General features: G+C 38.0%; 1 protein-coding gene across 3 annotated transcripts in view; it reads right to left on the bottom strand.

The window, feature by feature from the left end:
• The window catches only part of SPAG17 (sperm associated antigen 17), an 86151-nt gene extending 66675 nt beyond the window's left edge, over nt 1-19476 (bottom strand). Inside the window, exons 1-3 of one of the 3 annotated variants that reach the window (XR_013181015.1) lie at nt 19243-19469; nt 10934-11074; nt 10090-10149 (exon numbers count right to left, since the gene is read on the bottom strand). Coding sequence is in view for 2 of the 3 variants with exons in the window: in XM_077174241.1 (XP_077030356.1) it covers nt 10090-10149; nt 10934-11074; nt 19243-19335 (294 nt within the window). In the remaining variant the exon portion in view is untranslated. Of the gene's footprint in view, nt 1-10089; nt 10150-10933; nt 11075-19242 lie in introns of all 3 variants that reach the window. The other 2 variants (XM_077174241.1, XM_077174240.1) reach the window with 2 other exon arrangements.
• Nucleotides 19477-19704: the final 228 nt, after the last annotated feature.

Genomic DNA, 19704 nt, shown 5'->3' with positions numbered 1-19704 from the left:
TTAGAAATTTTCACTTCTCACCTAAATGTAGCCACTAAAATGCTTCTCTGAATAAAGCAAAGCCAAATCAGAATCCAGACCCTTACATGCCAAATCATTGTTTCATGCAAACAAAAGCAAGGAGCAGAAAAATAAATGTCTTAAAATTCAGATCTTTTCCAAGTTGCATAACAGGGAGACAAACCAAAACATATGCATTCAAAACCCTTCCAAAACAATCCTTCTCTTGCAACACAAATAAATCTAATGATCTTAACATACACAAAGGAAGATACATCATGATTAAGATGAGTTTTGGTTTGTATGTTTTGTACTCAAAGTAAGACTGGTCACTAGCTCAACAAGCCAATCATAGAAGGCTTCTGGAAAGACCACTGACATCAGAGCCACAGCAGAAAATCAAGGGCATGTTAAGAACAAGACTTAAAAATTACCACACACTGTGGGCACACTAGGAGCTACTAGTTATTCCAACAAAAAATAGTCACCCAGAGCTCGGCACACAAATTGGTGCTCTGAAAGAAAAGGCATTGGTAGAAATATCATATCAGTAACTTCCCTCAGAGAGAAAAATTCTCATAAAGTTTTTTTTTTTTCAGAATTGATGTTAACAACCTATGGAAAGTGATGCTTCTCACTGGTTTAATGTAGGTGAGTTGCACATTTCTTGAAACACCATAGAGGGGAAATGGAGGGATTCTGGAAGGATTCCTGAAAAATGTATATATAGTAACTCAGCTCAATGGCAGTTGCTGATTTATTGTTCATGGAAGAAGAAAAAAGTGCTCAGATTCTTAAACCCCACTCTTGCTGAGAATTTTAAAGCATTTTACCAGTCAAAAGCAATGCATAATAATTATTCCTATTTTGTAGATGGAAAATACAGGAATGAAGAGACTTGCTGAAGTAGAGTGGGTAGGAAGGACAAATTGTCTTATGTGAGCCATGAGAAGCATAACCAAAACTATTTAACAGGAATACATTCCATGACTGTGGAAAGAGGTCACTAAAATAAAACAAAGACAGAATGAGTGCACTACATTTGGCAATACAAAGAAAGCAAATATCTTTTCAAACAGAAATGTAAAATATGCTTTATACAGGAGGAAATTAAAACCAATCCTAAAGACAGAACATAGATCAATCCATGCACAGTAGATAAAAAGAAATTAAATTTATTACACATCCATATTTACTTCATCTGTGGTCCTGTGAGTTATGCAGGCACCTGGCATAAACAGTTAAAAATCTACAGAGCCTCAAGTGAAAAAAAAAAACCGAACAAAAACCTCAAGACAAAAACTGGGTAGGAATACAGAAGGAAGTTTTTCAGCTACTATGAAGTGGATTTGTTACTGATTGGCTATACTTCATCCCACCAGTGATGATCTTTTTCTTATGTGAGAAACCATGGAAACTTGGATGGACAAACTTAGTTAGGTAGGGCCTCTTTTCCTCTAAAGCAAGAGGAAACTTAGCATTCCTCACACAGCAGGGGTCACACTGGTGAAGTGCAGAAAGGCTTTGGTGATGCAGTATTTGATCTCATATGGTGGCAGTATGAAGCACACAGAGATTTAGCTGTCTGGTGCAAAGGGCATGTATTTGGAGCCACCCAAACACTGCACGAGTGCTTGTAAGTGACCCTACACCACTGACAGATGTCAGCACCATTGAGATAGGAGATAGGTCTTAAAAGTTAAGGGATCATTTAAAGCCAGAGTCTTTGTGCTATCTTTCTTTGAAATGCCTCCTTTTTCAAGATACAGAACAATTGTGGCTGCCAAATTATAATCAGAAAACCTTCCAAAAAGATAAATTAGATTATAAACTTTCACAGCTTTATTACTACCTGGCAGCAGTAACATTGCTTGCTATGAACAGTGGTCAGCCCACTTCACAGTGTAGTTATCCCATACCCAGAGTGAGCTTTCTAAAGTGCTGTCTTCCCTCTTATTCTTGAAATTGTAAGAAATCCAGACCATCACATATGACTCAGACTCATCTAACACTTCCTCAAAGAAACATAATAGTTCCTAGAAGAACCAAATAAGTAAAATCCCATAGTTGCTGACACAGTTCAAGTTAAATTGAGGCAGGATAGTCATCAGTCAAGAGGGTCTATGGATTACACAATCAAGCTGGTAATTACTATACAGATGTATCTTCCTGAGCAAAATAATAAAAGTACAGGAAAAAAGTGATCTTGACTTATTAAAATCTGCTGTCAGTCTTACGAGTCCTTCACAAGCAACTTTTAAGACAGGCTAGGGGACAAAAGCTGCATGTATCATACTTATATTTTGTTTTTCTAAAGAAGACTTCTTTAAATATACTATTAAATACTTCCGACTCTGCCATTGTAATTTAATTGAATAAAGCAATCATTTTGAAAGAATACCAGGAAGGATCTGAGCTAACTGAAATAACTTTTTTTTCAGATGACACCTCCAGTGTGTTGAAAGAATTCAATTTCTCATAATTAGACCATTCACCTAACTTGATTTTAACTCTCAGAACCTCTTCCCACCTATGATGTCAAAAGAACACTTGCTTAATCATTATTTTTCACTACTGAATTAATGACTCACAGTTCAAAGAGAGTTTAAGGACTCACACAAATCAATAAATCAATTGCATATCTGAGCAGAGCTCCATGTAACCCTTATGTATCCACGAGGTAGACTGTAAAACCTAAGATCAGCCAAATGAGTCATCTTTGTTACTCAGTGAAGATGTGTTCCAGAGAATGAAAATAATTAAAGAGGATTTTATGATTTCTTGTGCCCCATGGAGTTCTTTCAACTCAACCTACTAAAATGAAGCAATACTGAGCAAATATGAATGCTGTTCATGTGCTAAATATCTTCCTTTCTCTTGTGAGAGAATTTCTCAAAGCAGAAGCAAATGGTTGCTTGTACTCTAGAAAAATAACCTGTCACTCATATGAGTGAGTCTGTTTTTTGCCAAAACACAACACAGCTTGATCTGGTTAGCAGAAACCTATTAGAATTATCCATTGTAAGAAAATCTGTTCTCTAAACCTCTCTCTACAGAAAATCCGCAACCTGAGGGGATATTTTAACTGATTTAATCTCAGAGATGTTCTATGAGAATTTTCTAACACACATGTGCAGCGTTATATCAAGTACTTATATTGTGTTTTAAGAAAAACAGAAATGGTGAATAACCCAATTTCAGTAAAAAAGAGAAAATACATTACAAAAAAATAAGTAGGGTTTTATTAGAGAGCTCATACAGGAGCTCTCATCATGTGGCATGTACACCTCCCATGGCTCCCTGACCATTAACTGTTATGAAAACCCAACTGCTTTAAGGGATACAAATATCCAGTGATTGGAAAGATCAGGCATTAGCGCTGCTATTTCAGGAAGGAGTTCTATGCACAGGGAAGGTTTTTTCTCACATGACCTTTCATATATCTGTTTTCTTTTAACACTGATTGGGAGGCAATAGTTGAAACAGCATTTAAGTGATTTCAGAAGAATGCCTACAGAACCCAGACCCTTTTAGAGAAAGAGGACAGGCCAGTCTGTTGTGAGTTGTGCTCAGATGAAGGGATATATTGCTATGATCAAATACTGAAATATTTACATTTCAGTGAGATTAATCTGCCCAGTAAATCTTTCCATTATGGTACAGAATATTTTAAGCTTCTGAGAACTCAATTGTCTCCAGCAATTTCAGCCAACTGAATCCACACAATGAACACCACACAGCTAAAAGATTTCGTCACGCTTCTCTAACATTGCATCTGGCTAGGAAGAGAATCCAATCAGAGGTGGAACAAAAGATTAAGAAATAAAATTGCCTCATCAAACCTTGTGCTGGCAGAATCCATCCAGCTACATCTTGACAGAATTTTCTAAGCCACATCAGAATATTTGGGCCAGGTAGTTCCAACAGCCTTGTAGACTGGGCACCAGAAAACTGGCAGGATCTTTCCACCTTGGTTGGTCCAGCTTTGCAACAGGGCTTTGAGCTTTTTTTTTTTTTAATTTGGAGACAAAGGATTCTAGGATTAGTTGCTGTACTTGAGAAGAATGTCATACACTTTATTGTCCTTAATGAACCTAATACAGCCCCCCAAAAACTTTGAAGACAAAAAACCAGAAGACAGCATTGCCTTTGGCTACTTCAGAGAGTCCCTCTAACACTTTAAGGATGACATTCTCATAGACATAATTGCTGTTTCCTCTAGTTACACAGACATCTCAACAAAACCTGCACAGAAAAAGCAGAAATTTGATACCAATTTGCATGTAGGCAATAACTCTTGTAATCTGTGAAGGAAACCCAAAGTGTCTCCAGTGTTCTAAAGCAGATTTTAAATAGGTAGATGAATTTCAAAAGGTTATCAATTGTCTTCCCTAGAAAATAAATTGCTAACATTTTGAGTATTACAAATGGCCTCAGGTCAAATACTTACAACTAACAGTAATGAAATAATAATGCATGTTTCTAAAATCCTAGCTTTAGGACTATGAAGAGTCACTATTCTGAAATGAAACTAGGAGATGTGCATGTCAATTTCCTCATGTAAATAATAGAACCTGGCCACCCAAATTTTAGGAAGCAAAATTAGAAAACACAGGTCGTTTTTCTGCTCAAGCTTGAGACTTTTCCCCCCAGTTTTAACATTTAGAAATGCTGGTACTTTTTAACATGACACATTACTCCTGGAAAGGGATACTGAACTGGAGACACCCAAACTGACAGTGAACAGCTACAATTTATAGAACTGCCTGGTTCATAGCAACAATGGTTTCCTCTCATGGAAAAATTAAAACCAAATGGAAGCCATACAGTTTGATTACTTAAAGGACTACATGGGCCACTTTTTCATGCAGTGGCATCAGATGATCTGACAATGGCAAAGGCTGATGCAAAGACATGCTAAACCAAAATTAACAGATTCTTTCCCTAACACCCTTTTAAGTAGATTGACCTAAATACCAGGAACCAGCAGACAGAGTAGATAAACCCTCCTCAGAAGATAAGACACCAAATAACTCAGGTAAATACACCACCTCATTTAGTGGATCATTTATAAAGTATCCTATATTCTGTAGTATAAACTGATAGGAGCTTGGTAACAGATAGAAAAGAACTGAAAACAGATGAGTAGATAATGCCCAAAGCAGGATTTAAAGTCCCTTAACCTTCCCTGAAGCCAGTACCTCCCTAAAAGGCATATTCATTTAACAACAATTCCCAAGTGTACACATTAAACCTCTGTGTATCCACACAGTGTAAGAGCCAAGTCCTTCTGCAATAAAATTCTCTTCACTTGCATCCACACAATACCACTTGACAAAGGCTGACTGGAAAACTGCTCCATTTTATTATGACATTTAAGAGTGCAGTATGAAATTTATTTTGAACAGGAATGAAAAATAAAATTAAGTATTTCTAGCCTTCTAATAATTCAGCATGGCTGCCAATGTTGTTTCTAGTGTCAAACCCTTTCATGAAAACAATGACACCAGATAAGTTTTGGCTCCTGAGCTGTTCCATTTTACACCAACTTCTAAAATTGTTTTTGCTCAATTGGAATGAAAACAAAATCTTTCTAACTTGTATTAAGAACAGAATTCTACTGACATGCATATACAGAGTGAGTTTTGGTTTTTGATAGGGCTATCTTTACTTTTGAGAAAGCCTAATCTTGACCACAACCTTTGTTATGGTGTTGTGTCAAAATCTATACACTATCTATACACTTACACAAAAATAGGAAAGCTTTGATTATATGTTTCCACAAGAAATAAAAAGGCTTCCTTAAAAACACTCCCGACTAACGTTATGGTTGAAACTGTTTTCTTAAGTGCCCCATATCCTGGCTACTACTGGGTTTGCTTTTCTGCCAGTGGCAGACAACTCTTTTGAGCTTGTCGTTGGGTGAAAATATTCCTTCCCATAAGCGTTATGTCTCTGACATTAAAAGTCCCCTTTCATCAAGCTAAACCCAACATTTTTGATTTTTGTACCCTAGGAGTTTATTATAATGAACACAAATAAATGCATACTCCATATCCCTAGTGCTACCCTCCTTATTCCTTTTTCTGAAGATATTGTTAGAGACAACGATGAGAGTCTAAAAAAGGGGCATAGACAAAAGAACAATATAAGGTAATACAAAGGTATAAGGTAAATAAGACTTACTGAAGAGAGTATATGAAAGATATTTAGAAAGAGAACATCTCTTCTTAACTTTTTTAAAAATGAAATTCAGGCCACTGGGGTGAGTAATATAAGGTAATTTTGAATAATTATACACATGCATACACATTTAAAACATATTTTAAATATGTCTATTACCTAACTATAATTACATATAAAAATAATACAATTCTACATATTACATTATAAAAATGTATATAACACTTCATGATATAGTAGGAGCACCTATCCCAGGAAACACACACTCGGTTCCAATCTAAAGTGGACTTTCTCTCTACATCATAATGTGATCAGCACTTCAAATAACCTTACCAGCAGCAACCTTTACTTCATAGGTCTACACTCTACACATTCCTAACAAAGCATAAATTCACATGAATGCTTGAAAGATGCTTTACATCCACTGCTTCCTGGCTAAACTTATTTAACTTTTTTCAACTTGGGCTTGTTAATTGTTATGTTTTACAATCCTACAGAAGTTCTTAATGTCTTGGTTATATATTTTGTTTTGGAAGTGACAGAAGAGGAATCTGTTTCTTGTGCGCCCAGAAAACTCAAGGACTCTTCTGTGTCTGCTACAGTCTATTGCCTATTAAGGCAAGAAGTACTGTGAACATTATGCAATTTCTCAAGGATAATGGCATCACAATCTTAGGGGGAAAAACAACAATAACAATAACAATAACAACAAGCCCAAAGAAAAAACCCCAAACATGTACAACATAAATAATTTTAAAACAATAAGATTCTATTTCTAACCAATTACCTTTTAGTCCTTTAAATGAGCTGTACAAAACATGAGCTAATTAAGATTTAAATGCAAGCACTCAACTGAACTGGATTTTAATAGCAAAACTATGCATATTATGCTTGGCAAAAGAAGGATCTAGTTTGGAATCTCTTTGGTTTGTTTATTGAAACTGCACAACTAGTTGATATCTCAGTATGCCTAGTGATAAGGGTTGACTGTTATGTATCTTGACAGTAAGCCTGGAGCTTCTCCTGCTTTTATCTATCCAAAGGTTTGAAGTTTCTGAGCTGATGCTGCTTCCCTGTCAGCAAGGAGGTAAAATAAAGTGAGGTTTTGTATGAAAACAATCTGTCATGCAAATCTGGAACAGAACAATCAAACAGGTCTTGTGTTCACCCAATGACGACAGAAAGAATGACTTGTAGTCAAAATTTTGTATTATCTTCTGTTTAAATATTTAAAGTTCCAGCATGTGATTTGAAATCTTATGTTTGGTTGCTCATCCCATGTGAATATCAGAGATAATTCACATAAACCAGGTGGGATTACAAGATCCTGGATAATGTAATTTAAAAGTCCTCACTATTTCAGATTCAATGAAGAAAGGAAAAAAATAAGAGACAACAGATACCAGCAGATATAGGATGAGTTTATTTTTTAACTGTACCAGACAAAAAGGAAGACTGAGCATGCAGACTAACCAGCATTAGAGGTGAGGTATAATTTAACCAATAGCATAAGAAGACTGTGTAGCCAACAAGCATTAATTCCTTTGTTTGCTAAAATGCAGAGATAATGAAAAGCTTTGAATGACCTTGGGACCTCCGACCACCAAAAAGCCCAGAGCAAAGGACTAACAGGATGCTGCTGGATCCACTGTGGTGTTATTTTCTACTTGAACTCTCCCTCTCCCCCCTCTCTCTTCTATTTCTTAATTAATTGTAAACAAAATTTGTACCATTTACTTTGGCATCTGGTCTTGTTTTGGGCAGAGACATCTTTCAACAATCAGATCTTTACTATCATATTTAGTAGTGGCAAAATATCTTAATTACACGATGTTATTAACCTTAGTAGAAAACTGACCCAACAAACAGGTGCATAAACAATAAAAATACACACCTTAATGATAAAATACTATATTTTTAGTTGTAGCTGTTGTTAGAAAAATTGTACATGATAAATTATGAAATCTGTTGATATATTACAGGAAGCATAACATTTTCCCTTTCATATAGAAGGGAAAAAATTAACTCCTCAGCACTTTTATGAGAGAATCAGCCTATCATCATTCAATTAAATGCTTAAGTACAAAATTACCAAGCAGGACTCCTATCCCCATCAAGTCATGTAAGAATCAGAAAAGGTGTTGGACACCTACTTCTCCTGGATTTGGAAATCTTTTAGCTACATATTTATAAACCCTGCCCTGAGCCTTTTCACTTTGTACAATAAGAGTGATATGAGATACAAAACAATGAAATGATAGAAAGCCTAAGAGGAATAACTTAGAGCAGACAGAAGGAATTATTTTAGTATTATATAATTAGCTTGCAATGCAACCCCTGCATTTCAGTGGATGCAAAGTGTAAGATCAGTGGCATGGGGAACTATATTACTACTAATACCAATAATAAACACAATACTATGCATGTCATTAGTCCCAAATTCACACACATATTACATGTCAGATGTCCAAAGACCACTGAATGTCATGAAACTCACAATGCCTCTAAAAATGAATATGGAAACTTGTAGAAATGGCAGCACATTGAATCCTGCCACAGAGAACTGTATGTGGCAATGATAGAAATGCTCCTCTCAGAAGAACTTTTCACAACCCTGTGTTTTCTGCCAACCTTGTATTTGTTTATCTTTGCTAGTGGAAGCAGTGAAAGCTTTGACTGCTCAAACTGCACATGGAATGTATGTGAATATTCAGGAACAAACTCTGCCCAGGGAGGTGGGATTTTAATGCTGTGGCAACATGATCGATCTTTTAATTTGCTACAGCCTGAACGGAAACTGAGTCCATGCAAAAGGTCAGAACAGGCATTTTATATTCTGTGTTAAAGGAGGGGAGGAAAAAAATGTCTTTGAGGAGTAAAGCAAGTAGCTAATGAGACACAGCACTGACAGCTGGAATTTAATAAGTGTCCACTTCACAAGTAAAATTGCTCTTAGTAATTAAATACAGGTATCATACAAAGCTTCTGCTTAGAGCTAGACTTCAAAATCCTTCTGTCAAGTAGGACTGAAGAAGTTTTACATACCAGGTAATATAAGGGTGAGTTTGCCTGGGAGGCTAGTCCTAAATGAAGAGGGTTAATTGCATAAATTTCACAGTCCTTTCAGTGGTAAATAATTCCAAAGGGACTTGTTCAGATAGGAGCCTGGCATTACTGAAAAGCAGACCGCAGCTAAAAAGTACTGTTATAAAGTCCACCAAAACCTGAGACACATAAAAAGTTTATTAGTCATTGCAGAAATAAAACACAAACAAAGTCTTTTTAAAGGGATACAAAATTCTTTACGCTCCAGGTCTGTAAGGACCATAAAACCCTACCTGAGAAAATTTTAAACAATCTTCTAATTAATCACAGGATTTTATCACCTCTCTCAAGCTGTAAGTAAAACATTAACAGGGTAGGAGGAAGTACTCTTTGTGCTAAGCATGACTCCAAACCCTGCTGACATAGCCCACTAGATGAATCAGGTTACATCAAACAGATTATCATGGGTACTAGCACACAGAATAGTGTTTCATATAGGGGACTGCACACCCATAAATGAATGTATAAGTTTCTAAATTATTGGGAGGGTCTGAGACAGAAGAGTCTGACAGGTTTTCTGTAATTTGAGATATCACCATCAAAATATGACCATGTAACACATTCTTCAATAATGAAACTCTTATCCCTGAAAACAGATTTTGATCATCACATAATCAGCAGTCCAACAGAATATTGCTGGTATCACAAAAACAAAGCAGTTTAAGTATCTAGATGGTTGAATGTTTTTACCAGCTAGAGTCAACAAATTTGCATTTACTCAAGAATGTATAACAAAACCACATAGCTCTACACACTTTGGGGTAAGAGAGTACTGACTATGCAATATCTGTTTTAACCTACCTCATAGTACATAGGCACATCCTTAGCCCTTTTTCCCTTCGGACGCCCAGATTCTGCGATCTGCAAGTAAATAAAGCATTCATTACCCAAAGTACATTACTCATTATTCCCCTTTGCAAATACTACACTCACATTCCAAGACAGAGAGGAATCATCTTATGGCAACCCTGTACCTTAGGGAGGGAGTTTTTTTGATCAGCACCTTTAAGAAAAGTCTGTAACAGAACTTCATTTACGGGGAGCAGAGCAGCTTACATCATAAGCTTTTCTTTTCCCATTTTTAACTCCTATGAATTAGAGCAATGAAGCTGGTAAGAAGAGAGTAAGTCCTGTGAGGAGTGGAGGAGGGAGCTGGAGCTCTTTAGTCTGGAGAAATCCATTTCTCAGGGGAGAACTTATCACTTGCTACAACTGCCTGAAAGGAGCGCGCAGCAAGGTGGGGATCAGTGTCATCTCCCAGACAACAAATGGCAGGACAAGAAGAAATGGCCTCAAACTGTGCCAGGACAGGTTCACGCTGGACATCAGGAAGAATTTTTTCACAAAAAGGGTTGTCAAGCATTAGAATGGGCTGCCCAGGGAGGTGGTAGAGTCACCATCCCTGGAAGTGTTCAAGAAATGACTAGATGTGGCACTTAGTGCTGTGCTTTAGTTGGTAAGGTGATGTTCAAAGGCTGCACTTGATGATCTTAAAGTTCTTTTCTAGCCTTAATGATTCTATGAATTAGTGTAATTTTTGAAACCTCCACAGACTAGTTTATCATTACCATAGACCAAAGGAGGCAGGATCTAGAAGTGACATCTACAGTTTGGTTCATTATTAAAAGTTACTTTCTTGAAATACCTGTTTGTAAAGGTCTTCAGATGTTACCACACTGAAGAGTTTTCGCAGTGGCACCTGCACAGCAAGAGCCAGGGCCTGGGTGTGGATTTCATCCTCAATCTTGGTCCCGACAACGAAACTGATGCTAGGCTTCCAGTCATCCTACATTACAAAATAAAATATTTAAGGTATTAAAATTCATGCCAACAAAATTCCTCTTCAGTTTCAAAGAGTAATCTTGTAGAGACGGCTTTATGTCACTTTAAGATATATTAAACACCACTGTATTAATCACTGAAATTGCATGCAACTCGAAAAAGCCCCTATTACTTTGTCCTAATTCTTTCTGCCATCAGGTGGCAGCATTATGCTATGCAAAACACAAATGCCTACTAACAGCCTTAAAACTTTTCCCATGCAAACGATGCATTAGCGTCTCACAAAGATGTACTAACTTTTAAAAGGCATTTGCAGATTTGACAGTTCAGGTAGCAAACAAGAAGTGAGTTTTGAATATATGTACTATTGTGATTATTCGATGTAGAAAAAATTAGCAATTTTCAGCTCCCTCATCCTGTGAATTAGATAATGCCCAGATACTATTTTCTGTACATTGTAGCATTATTTTTATGATGTTTTATAAAGGTATATTTATGCATAGTATGGCTCTTGCATGGCTTCACTAAATATTCTGAAAAAAGAGAAAATACTTCCCAATGGCAAGTTGTACACTACAATATTGATAAGTTAAGAACATTTGCAGTTTTCAGACATTTGCAGTAGCATACACATTATTGTAATGTAAAAAGTGTTTTCAGCACTATTAAAAATTCAGAACAAGAGAAGACTGGAACACTTTATTTAGTGATGTACATCTACAAAAGCTTAAAAATTATGTAACTTAACCAACTTTTACTGGTTACTGTCTTTCGCATTCCTATTGGAATCCCTTTCACAGAGTTGCTATCTCCAGCAATTCTACATCTCACTCTCGAGTATTCTTTATCAGCATTAGTGGTGGCTGAATTAGGAGCATTTTGTAATGGCTGTGATATACAGGAATCACCAATTTTTTTTTTTTTCAATGCATGTCTGCATGTGTAAACTGCAAGGTTACCAATGCAGCTGCATAAAGGTAAATATGGAAAGGGATTCAGTCAGATCAAGGCAGTCCCAGGACAGTCACATTAATCAGAGCAGAGTCACAGTTCAGTGTGCATCATAGCAAAGAAAGATTTTAAGAGATTTAAGATAGGGTGGTGACTTTAGGATATTGAATATTTTAATATATTTATATTACATACAAATTCCTTGTAGAATAGGAACAAAACCTGAGCTGAATCATAGTAAAGTGAGGAAAAGGACTATTCTAAGAAAAAGACTCAGATGGTAAGAGAAGCATCTTCTTCCATTTTTATAGTACCATTCTTAATTTGTTCCTTTTCTTAGCTGGTAAAAAGCCTACCCAAATGTCTGCAATTTGACTAACTGATGGCCTGGGATGGGAGAAAGCCACAGCTGACTTGAATTTCAAAACAGTGCATGTTTGTATGGTGGGAAATGGTTTGTCAAACACTCAAGGTAACAAAGGATAACATCACATGAGTATGCCCCATTTTTCTAACCACAGAATATTCAGAAAAACAAAAACGGTGTAAAGATCACCTGGGTCATTAAGTGAAACTGCAAGTAGCTACAGATCAGATAACTAATCCAAAAGGGTGCCTACAGCTCCACATATCATGAACTTCCTTGATGGTTTATTGCAACACAAAATAAACCTCAATTTTTTAAAATTATGAAGTGCTAGAGAGATCAAGCATATCTCTGATGCTCTAGGAGTGTGCAAACATGGTGGAATTTATGAGTGTCCAGCTGCACTGGGGCAGCAGACACTGCTCATTGGAGAAGTGGCAGCAGTAGTGGGGACTGTAAAACTTCAGCATTCTTTGAACAGGAAGTATTTAGATGCTCATGCTTGTGTGGAAATGCATAATTTTCTAGACTTTCAGAACTGAGATTGAAATGCTCTCATGTGTCAGTATCCTGGTGTTCCCAGTGCTGACCAGCACACACAGAATCTTTTGAAAAACCATCTACCTGTGGCATGAACTAATGGAGCAATTGTTATCACTACACTGCCCACTTCAGGGGGGACCACCAAGACAGGGAAACAAGGTCCAGTAAGTCTCACAGAGAGATGCTGACAGCTTAAGAGCAGCAAGAATCAGGAATGTCAGGTTCTGCTTAGGATCCTATGGTAAACATGGTCCAGCAGAGCAATACAGAGGTTACTCCCACAACTTCCTGCAGTTCTTCACATATATATCTATATATATAAATCCATCAGAGAATTCTAAACCTCTGCCTTATGCCTTCTTTAGTTCCTCCTTAACATACTGATAGCTTGCTGCCCACAAATCAATCCTGCCTAGCACCGATTAATAACACTGCAACAACAATGTCTGTGGAACCTGTCTTTCTTATTGTACCCTCTCTCTTCTTATTTTTCCACCCCTTGGTCACAACTGTTCCTAGTTAATTTCTCCTTCCTTTTCCACTCTCTTTTCCTGAGCTACACCACTTGTCTTAATGTTTCCCCCACCTGTGACTTGCTCCCGAGCTCTTGTCCTCTGTCTCTTAGTTCAGCTAGTCTTCAGTTTCATTATCCAATCCCACTTCAAGCTTTCTCCATCCTCAGATTCCTTCTCCAAATTCTTATTCTCTAGCCCATATAATTCCTAGGCATTTTCAGAGTTATGGTTGAGCAATGAGACCTTCCTTCACAAAAGTACTATAAGCCTTTCTAAGAAAAGAGAATTTTCCTTGTTTCACTGTGGTGCCCTCCTTCTCAGCAGCCTGTGATAAAGCACCAAGGGAAAACATCAGGGTAGGTCCTGATTGTGCAAAATTAATATTTAAAAAAACACAACAGGACTTATACAAACAAAATTATCCAACCCCAGCTTTTTTTTATCCAAGAAAAAATTATCATCAGTGAGCCACATCTTCTTCCCAGTGGAAATGCTCTGCTTCAAAGAAACAAGGTGATAAATCTGCTCCACAGAACAGCTATGAGAATATTTATACTATAGGCAAAACATTGGCTAATACATTAAAATAAAATACATAGAATGAGTCTCTACAAGATGACTGAACTGGTAGTGAAAATTATAAACTTACTTAATTCTACAGAAGTATATGCAGCTCGATACAAGGTTTTTTGCACACAAATTTAATTATTATTAGAGACAGCCTATACCTCCCTGGTGCTAAATGAAGAAAAGAAACAGCTTTTCTTTAAAAAGTGCAACACCTGGGAATGGGATCTGGAAGTAGCTAGTAAATATCCAAAGCAGCAACACACATCTTCACAGTCAATAATGATCTAGACTTCCCGGAGTCACTAATAGCATGCCATCTATTTCTAGACTCACCAGTTTTGAAGTCCTTAAAGATCATTTTTCAGAAAAGCTGCACACTGAGAACATGAATTGAAGTCAATAGTCAATGTGCAGCATAAATACACAGCTTAAGGTGTTTAATTGATTAGACTATTTTCTGAGGTTAAAAATCTAATATTTTTGCAATACTGCCTTTATATTATCGATCCTGTAACAGTATCCTTAATGTTCAAGGCACTGAAAGGATAGAGGAGAAACAGACCCTGCTTCTACAGCTCACCACCTAAAATCACAACATAAAAATGTGAAGGAAAAGTAGTAAAATGTATATGGTTACTCTAAAAATATTTTCTCCCTCAATATACAACTGCTCCTCTACTTAGTTTTATTCTTTCAAATATTATTGTAGTATGAAGGCTTGAGAAAGGATCTGAAAGAGGATAGATTAGTGACCCTAAGGCTACCTCAAATGACATTCCCAGCTTAATGAACAGGATAGAAAAAACCATAAAAATAACTACTGGAAAATCATGGAAACAGTCTAGGGAGGTTGCCACCGAGAATTTAACATGATCACTACAAACTGCACAAAGAAGACCAAAATGCAGGGAGCAGATATCCCACAGAATCAACAATGCTGGTTCAAATGTGAATTTAAAAGAAAATTGAAGCTGGAAATGTGGCATTGGCAACTGAATATTGCTTAAGCAATCTGAAACAAACTCCAGTTAAGGGCAGGCCAGATCACTTTCACTGGAAAACATCCAGTGACAACCATTGCTACAAATGACACTGTCCTGGTTTTAAAACTCCTGGCCATGTCAAGAGCTGAAATGCACCAAAGTCTCTCGATGTTAGAAATAACCATCTGTGTGGGAAACTTCTATGTTCCTAAGCTGGAGAGGCTCCAAATCCACAAGATCAACCTAATTATGGAAGCTCCATGTAAGCAGCAAATGGCTGTCAAAAATCCTTGCTTTCACAAAACACAGAAGGTGCCTCATCTTCTCACGATTTTGCTCTCAAGGCTCCATTGTGTTCCTCTGTAATGTGATTTTTCCCAGCTCTTAAAAACCAGTACACATAGCCTGTATATCTTCATCACAGCAGTATTGGAATAGCATAGGTCTGTTAAGAAAATATCTAACCTTAATTCACATTGAAGAAAAAAGCAGATGTAGCACACAAATTTTTTTCTTCCTTTTTATACGTATCTTGTTTTCTCTGCTTCATTTCCTAGACACAAAACGCCAGCTGTTCTAGGGAAGACAGTTGAACAAGTCAGGTATATTTATTTTTTTAGTACCAGTTTCCAGAGCTCTTTGGCCAAGAAAAGTATCAAGCAGCCACCTTACCCTCGTCCTATTTCCAGACAATCTGGGTATATGACATTTTATTTTTGTGGTACTTACTGTTGTGGGTTTTACTGTTTTTTTGTTTGATTGCTTTTTTGGTTGTTTGTTTGGGGGTTTTTTGCCGTCTGTTTGTTTTGTTTTGTTTGGGTTTTTTCTCTTAGGACAACAACCAGTAATTTCATTTCATTACAGCAGAATTTCAAATTTACCTATAAAGGCTGAGAAGAAACATTTGAAAACTCAAACTCAAAACATGTGAGCATCAATTAGTGATTTATGAACAATTAGAGTAGTAACAACTCTAGCTAGCACTCTTTACTTTCAACAATGAGGGAGCTTGTAAACCAGTAAATACAACTGGCATTTCTCAGAAAGGTTGTATATCAGGAGTTTTGTAGCCTTAAGATGACATCTCTGCTTGGAAATCTGCAGACCCACTTTCATTGCTGATGACACACCCACATTTACTAATGGCTTGTGTTCTTAAGAGCCTGAGATTTTGCTGTACAACATTGGCAAGTGAGAGAATATCAAAACTCAACAAAACGTTGATTTTTCTCTGAAGATGAAGTAGTATAAATAGCAATCAAAAGAGAAGCCATCCTATTCAGAACATTTTTAGAGGTTTCACAAGATTTTAAGTTCAATTTTCAGGCCCTAAAATGGCATGAAATGAGAGGAATCATAAAGATAGAAAGTCAGCACAGAACATGCCTTACTGCTGCTATGCTTAGTTATACTAGTTAATAAGAACAAATAATAAATGACAGTTATCTCAATTAAGGGCTGTATTTGCCCAGAATTCACCATTCACTTAGCAAATATCACCCTTTAGCTACTTAACACATGCAAAGTTTAAAACTACTTAAGAATCTTAATTTATATTTTGCAATTTAATTCTGTAGTGAGCCCAACCAAAATAGATTATAAATATCTGAAGGCAAATACAGTTTGCAACTCCATGTTCTTCTGCATAGCATATTGCAAACAAGAAAGATAGACATAAATTATAATGTGAGCCTCTGGAAAATCCATATTTCCTCTGTATGTATTTATAAGTTGTGTGTTTGCCAGTTTTCACAGTGCATTTAGTAAAAGCAATTATTTGGTTAGTAAATATCATTTAAATAATATTTTAGTTAGTGTACCCGTTCATAAAAATCTTAACAGCACTGGTAAAATGTTTTTCCTAGATTGAACTAATAAAATAGTGTAAGTCATAAACACATTAAAATGTGAAATTTCACCACTCGGTCTATCTGGTACAATTTAAAACCAGTTGTAGCAAATTCCTTTTGCCTTCAATAAAGGGAAAGAATATTTTTCAAATTGATACAAGCAGATCTACAAATTCTTTACATATGAATTATGAGGAGAGACATTTATTTACTTGACAGGAGGTTCCTGTCATCTCCCAAATAATTTCCGATTCATATGGTATTTCATATACAGTACTGAGGACGAGTAAGAAATAAGTTTTGTGCACTATATCTGGTGAGATCTAAAATTCAAGCTGTTCAACACTCTCTTTTACAGACTGCTTTCAGTTCCTGAGCTTTATATATTCGAGTTTAAACTTTGTCTGTTGCATGATTACTGGGGTAGGGCGAGTGGGGCGAGGGAAAATGTGGTTAGACTATTTGCAGAATGAGATTTGATTTTTAAAAACCATGTTTATCCTTTAATAAAAACCCCTATGTGATTAAGTAGTTAAGATATTCAATGCTTTCTGTGTTCAAGAGGAAGGAATTAAATTTGGCACCAGAGCCGTACTTGTGTCAAAGATTTGCTTTTACAGAGCATGTTTATTTACATTATGTACACCCACATTCGGCCACACTTGATGAATCTTGATTCACACATGCTCAGAAGAAATTTGCTGGCATTTGACAGTTTTGCACCAAGTGTGCTCTTGCCCACGACTGTAAGAGCTGAATAAGAACACTCCTGCAGTAAGAAATTTCAGTGGCTGCCCAGCATCTCAGAAGCCTGAGTTCAAGCTGACCGCAGCAAGAGGACAGTTTTTCCCAACTTCCCAAGGCTCTATCTGTGAACAGCACGGCAGAGAAAGTGAAATTAGCTTAACTGGAACAGAAAGCAGTCAGACAATACCAGAATTACGGAAACAAGGTATCTCAAGTCAGCCCCCATGGGTACAGGAGTTACGATAATCTTTAATTAGTTGATCACATACCTTTCCCTACAGAATTCTTGCCCCATTCAGTGAACATTCAACATTTTTTTTCCATCTGCCTCAATGAGTGGTCCAGAATAATACCAACTTTGACATTTCCTAACTTTTGAGCATTTTATTTCCTGCCTTTAAAAATACTTCAATATAATGGTTTGCATTTAAGAAATGTAATAAACTACATGTAGAGGCAGCAGAGCATACAAAGCACCTTGTTCAGTGAATTCACTGCACAATATCCACAGCCACAATAAACACCACCATAAAAAACCATAATCACTAATTGGCACCTTGCTAGTAAGCACTGGAGGAAGACCAGGAACAGAGTAGGTGATGGAGATTGAACCTTCACCTCATTCTTACACTTCAGGGACATTTCCCAAGGGAAGAGACAAGATTCACAAGTAAGAAAGGGCTCAAGCATCTTAGAACTCTACTGAAAAATCTGTGTCCTAGGGAAAAAACAGACTAAGCTATTCAAAAAGCGGTCTTGTTTGGCTAAACTTGAATTATATGGTTACTATCAAATAAAAGTAAAAGTGAGTAAATATTTAAGAGATTTTTGGACATCTGTGGCCTTTTCAGGAAAAGCAATTAGCGAGTTCAAAAGCCTCCTCCTGAATTAAAAGTTCCTCATATTTAACCAGTGCTGCTGGCATATTAAAAGAAAAAAAAAAAACCAACAAAACACAAACCTGCATCAGCTAAAACACAAACCTGCCTTTTTTTCTATTTTTTTTTAATAGGGCACAACAGGAACCCAGAAAACAAGGAAACCACGGAAGCAATTTGTCTCACTTGCAGAAGCCCTGCTAGATAAACACATGTGAGATAAATATTATTGTTTGCTAAACTGCCGCCCTATTTTGAAACCAAATTCTCTTTTGCAAGTCAAGATTTATGAGAATTACATTGCTTACACAGAACCTGGAAACCTAAATATGCCTTTAGATCCTCACACTCTGTAAAAGAAAAAATAATAAAAAGGAAAAAAAAGTGTCTTTTAGCTGCACACACTCGGGCAGGAAAATTACAGCCTCACATTTTCAACGCTACAGTTAATGCTGTGTCAGCACCTCCATCAAACCTCGTTGTTCAGCAGTTTATAAAAAGTTCACTCCGAGCCGAAACTTGGCACCCAGAGCCCAGAAAGGAAAGTGCCGAGGAGAGGAGGAGCAAAGAAACTCGCTGGGCCACGCTGGTGGCGGGGGGCAAAGGGGCAGGGGGGCTCCGCCGCACATCGGGACCATTCACGGCCCTCCCGGGGCCCCCCTGGACGTCCGGCAGCCGCAACCCCCGGGCCGGGGAGGGGCCCGAGCCGCCTCCAGCCCGCTCCCCGCTTCCCCCGCGCCGCCGGCTCTGCCCCTCGGCTGCCTTCACCTCCTCGAGGCGGGCGGACACCAGCGCGGGCTCCCAGGTCGGCAGCACGGACACCGGCGTGTCCCGGCCGGACTTAGGCTGCTTGGGGCCCATGGCGGTGCAACGGCAGCGGCGGCAGCAGCAGCGGCGGCGGCGGCCCCACGCGTCGCCCCGGAGACGGCGGCCGCGGGCGGAGCCTGCCCTCAAGGGGGGCGCTGGGCCCGGCCGCGGGAAGGCGCGGGGGGCTGGGGCTGCTCAGGCTCGGGAAGGGTCGTCACCAGTGCCTGTAAATATCTAAAGGGGGTGTCAGAACATGGAGCCGGCCTCTGCTCGGTGATACCAAGGCAAGGACAAGACGCAGCGGGCAGAAACTGATGCCCGGGAAGTCGCACCTGAATACGAGTGCGAACTTTGCCGTGCGGGTGGCCGCACACTGAAACAGGTTGCCCCGGGAGGTTGTGGAATCTCACTCGCTGGAGGCAG

Source organism: Agelaius phoeniceus, chromosome 2, assembly GCF_051311805.1.
Source record: "Agelaius phoeniceus isolate bAgePho1 chromosome 2, bAgePho1.hap1, whole genome shotgun sequence".
In the NCBI taxonomy this organism is placed as follows: Eukaryota; Metazoa; Chordata; class Aves; order Passeriformes; family Icteridae; genus Agelaius; species Agelaius phoeniceus.
Note: the sequence above shows the minus strand (reverse complement) of the source record. Positions and strands in the feature narration are given on the sequence as shown.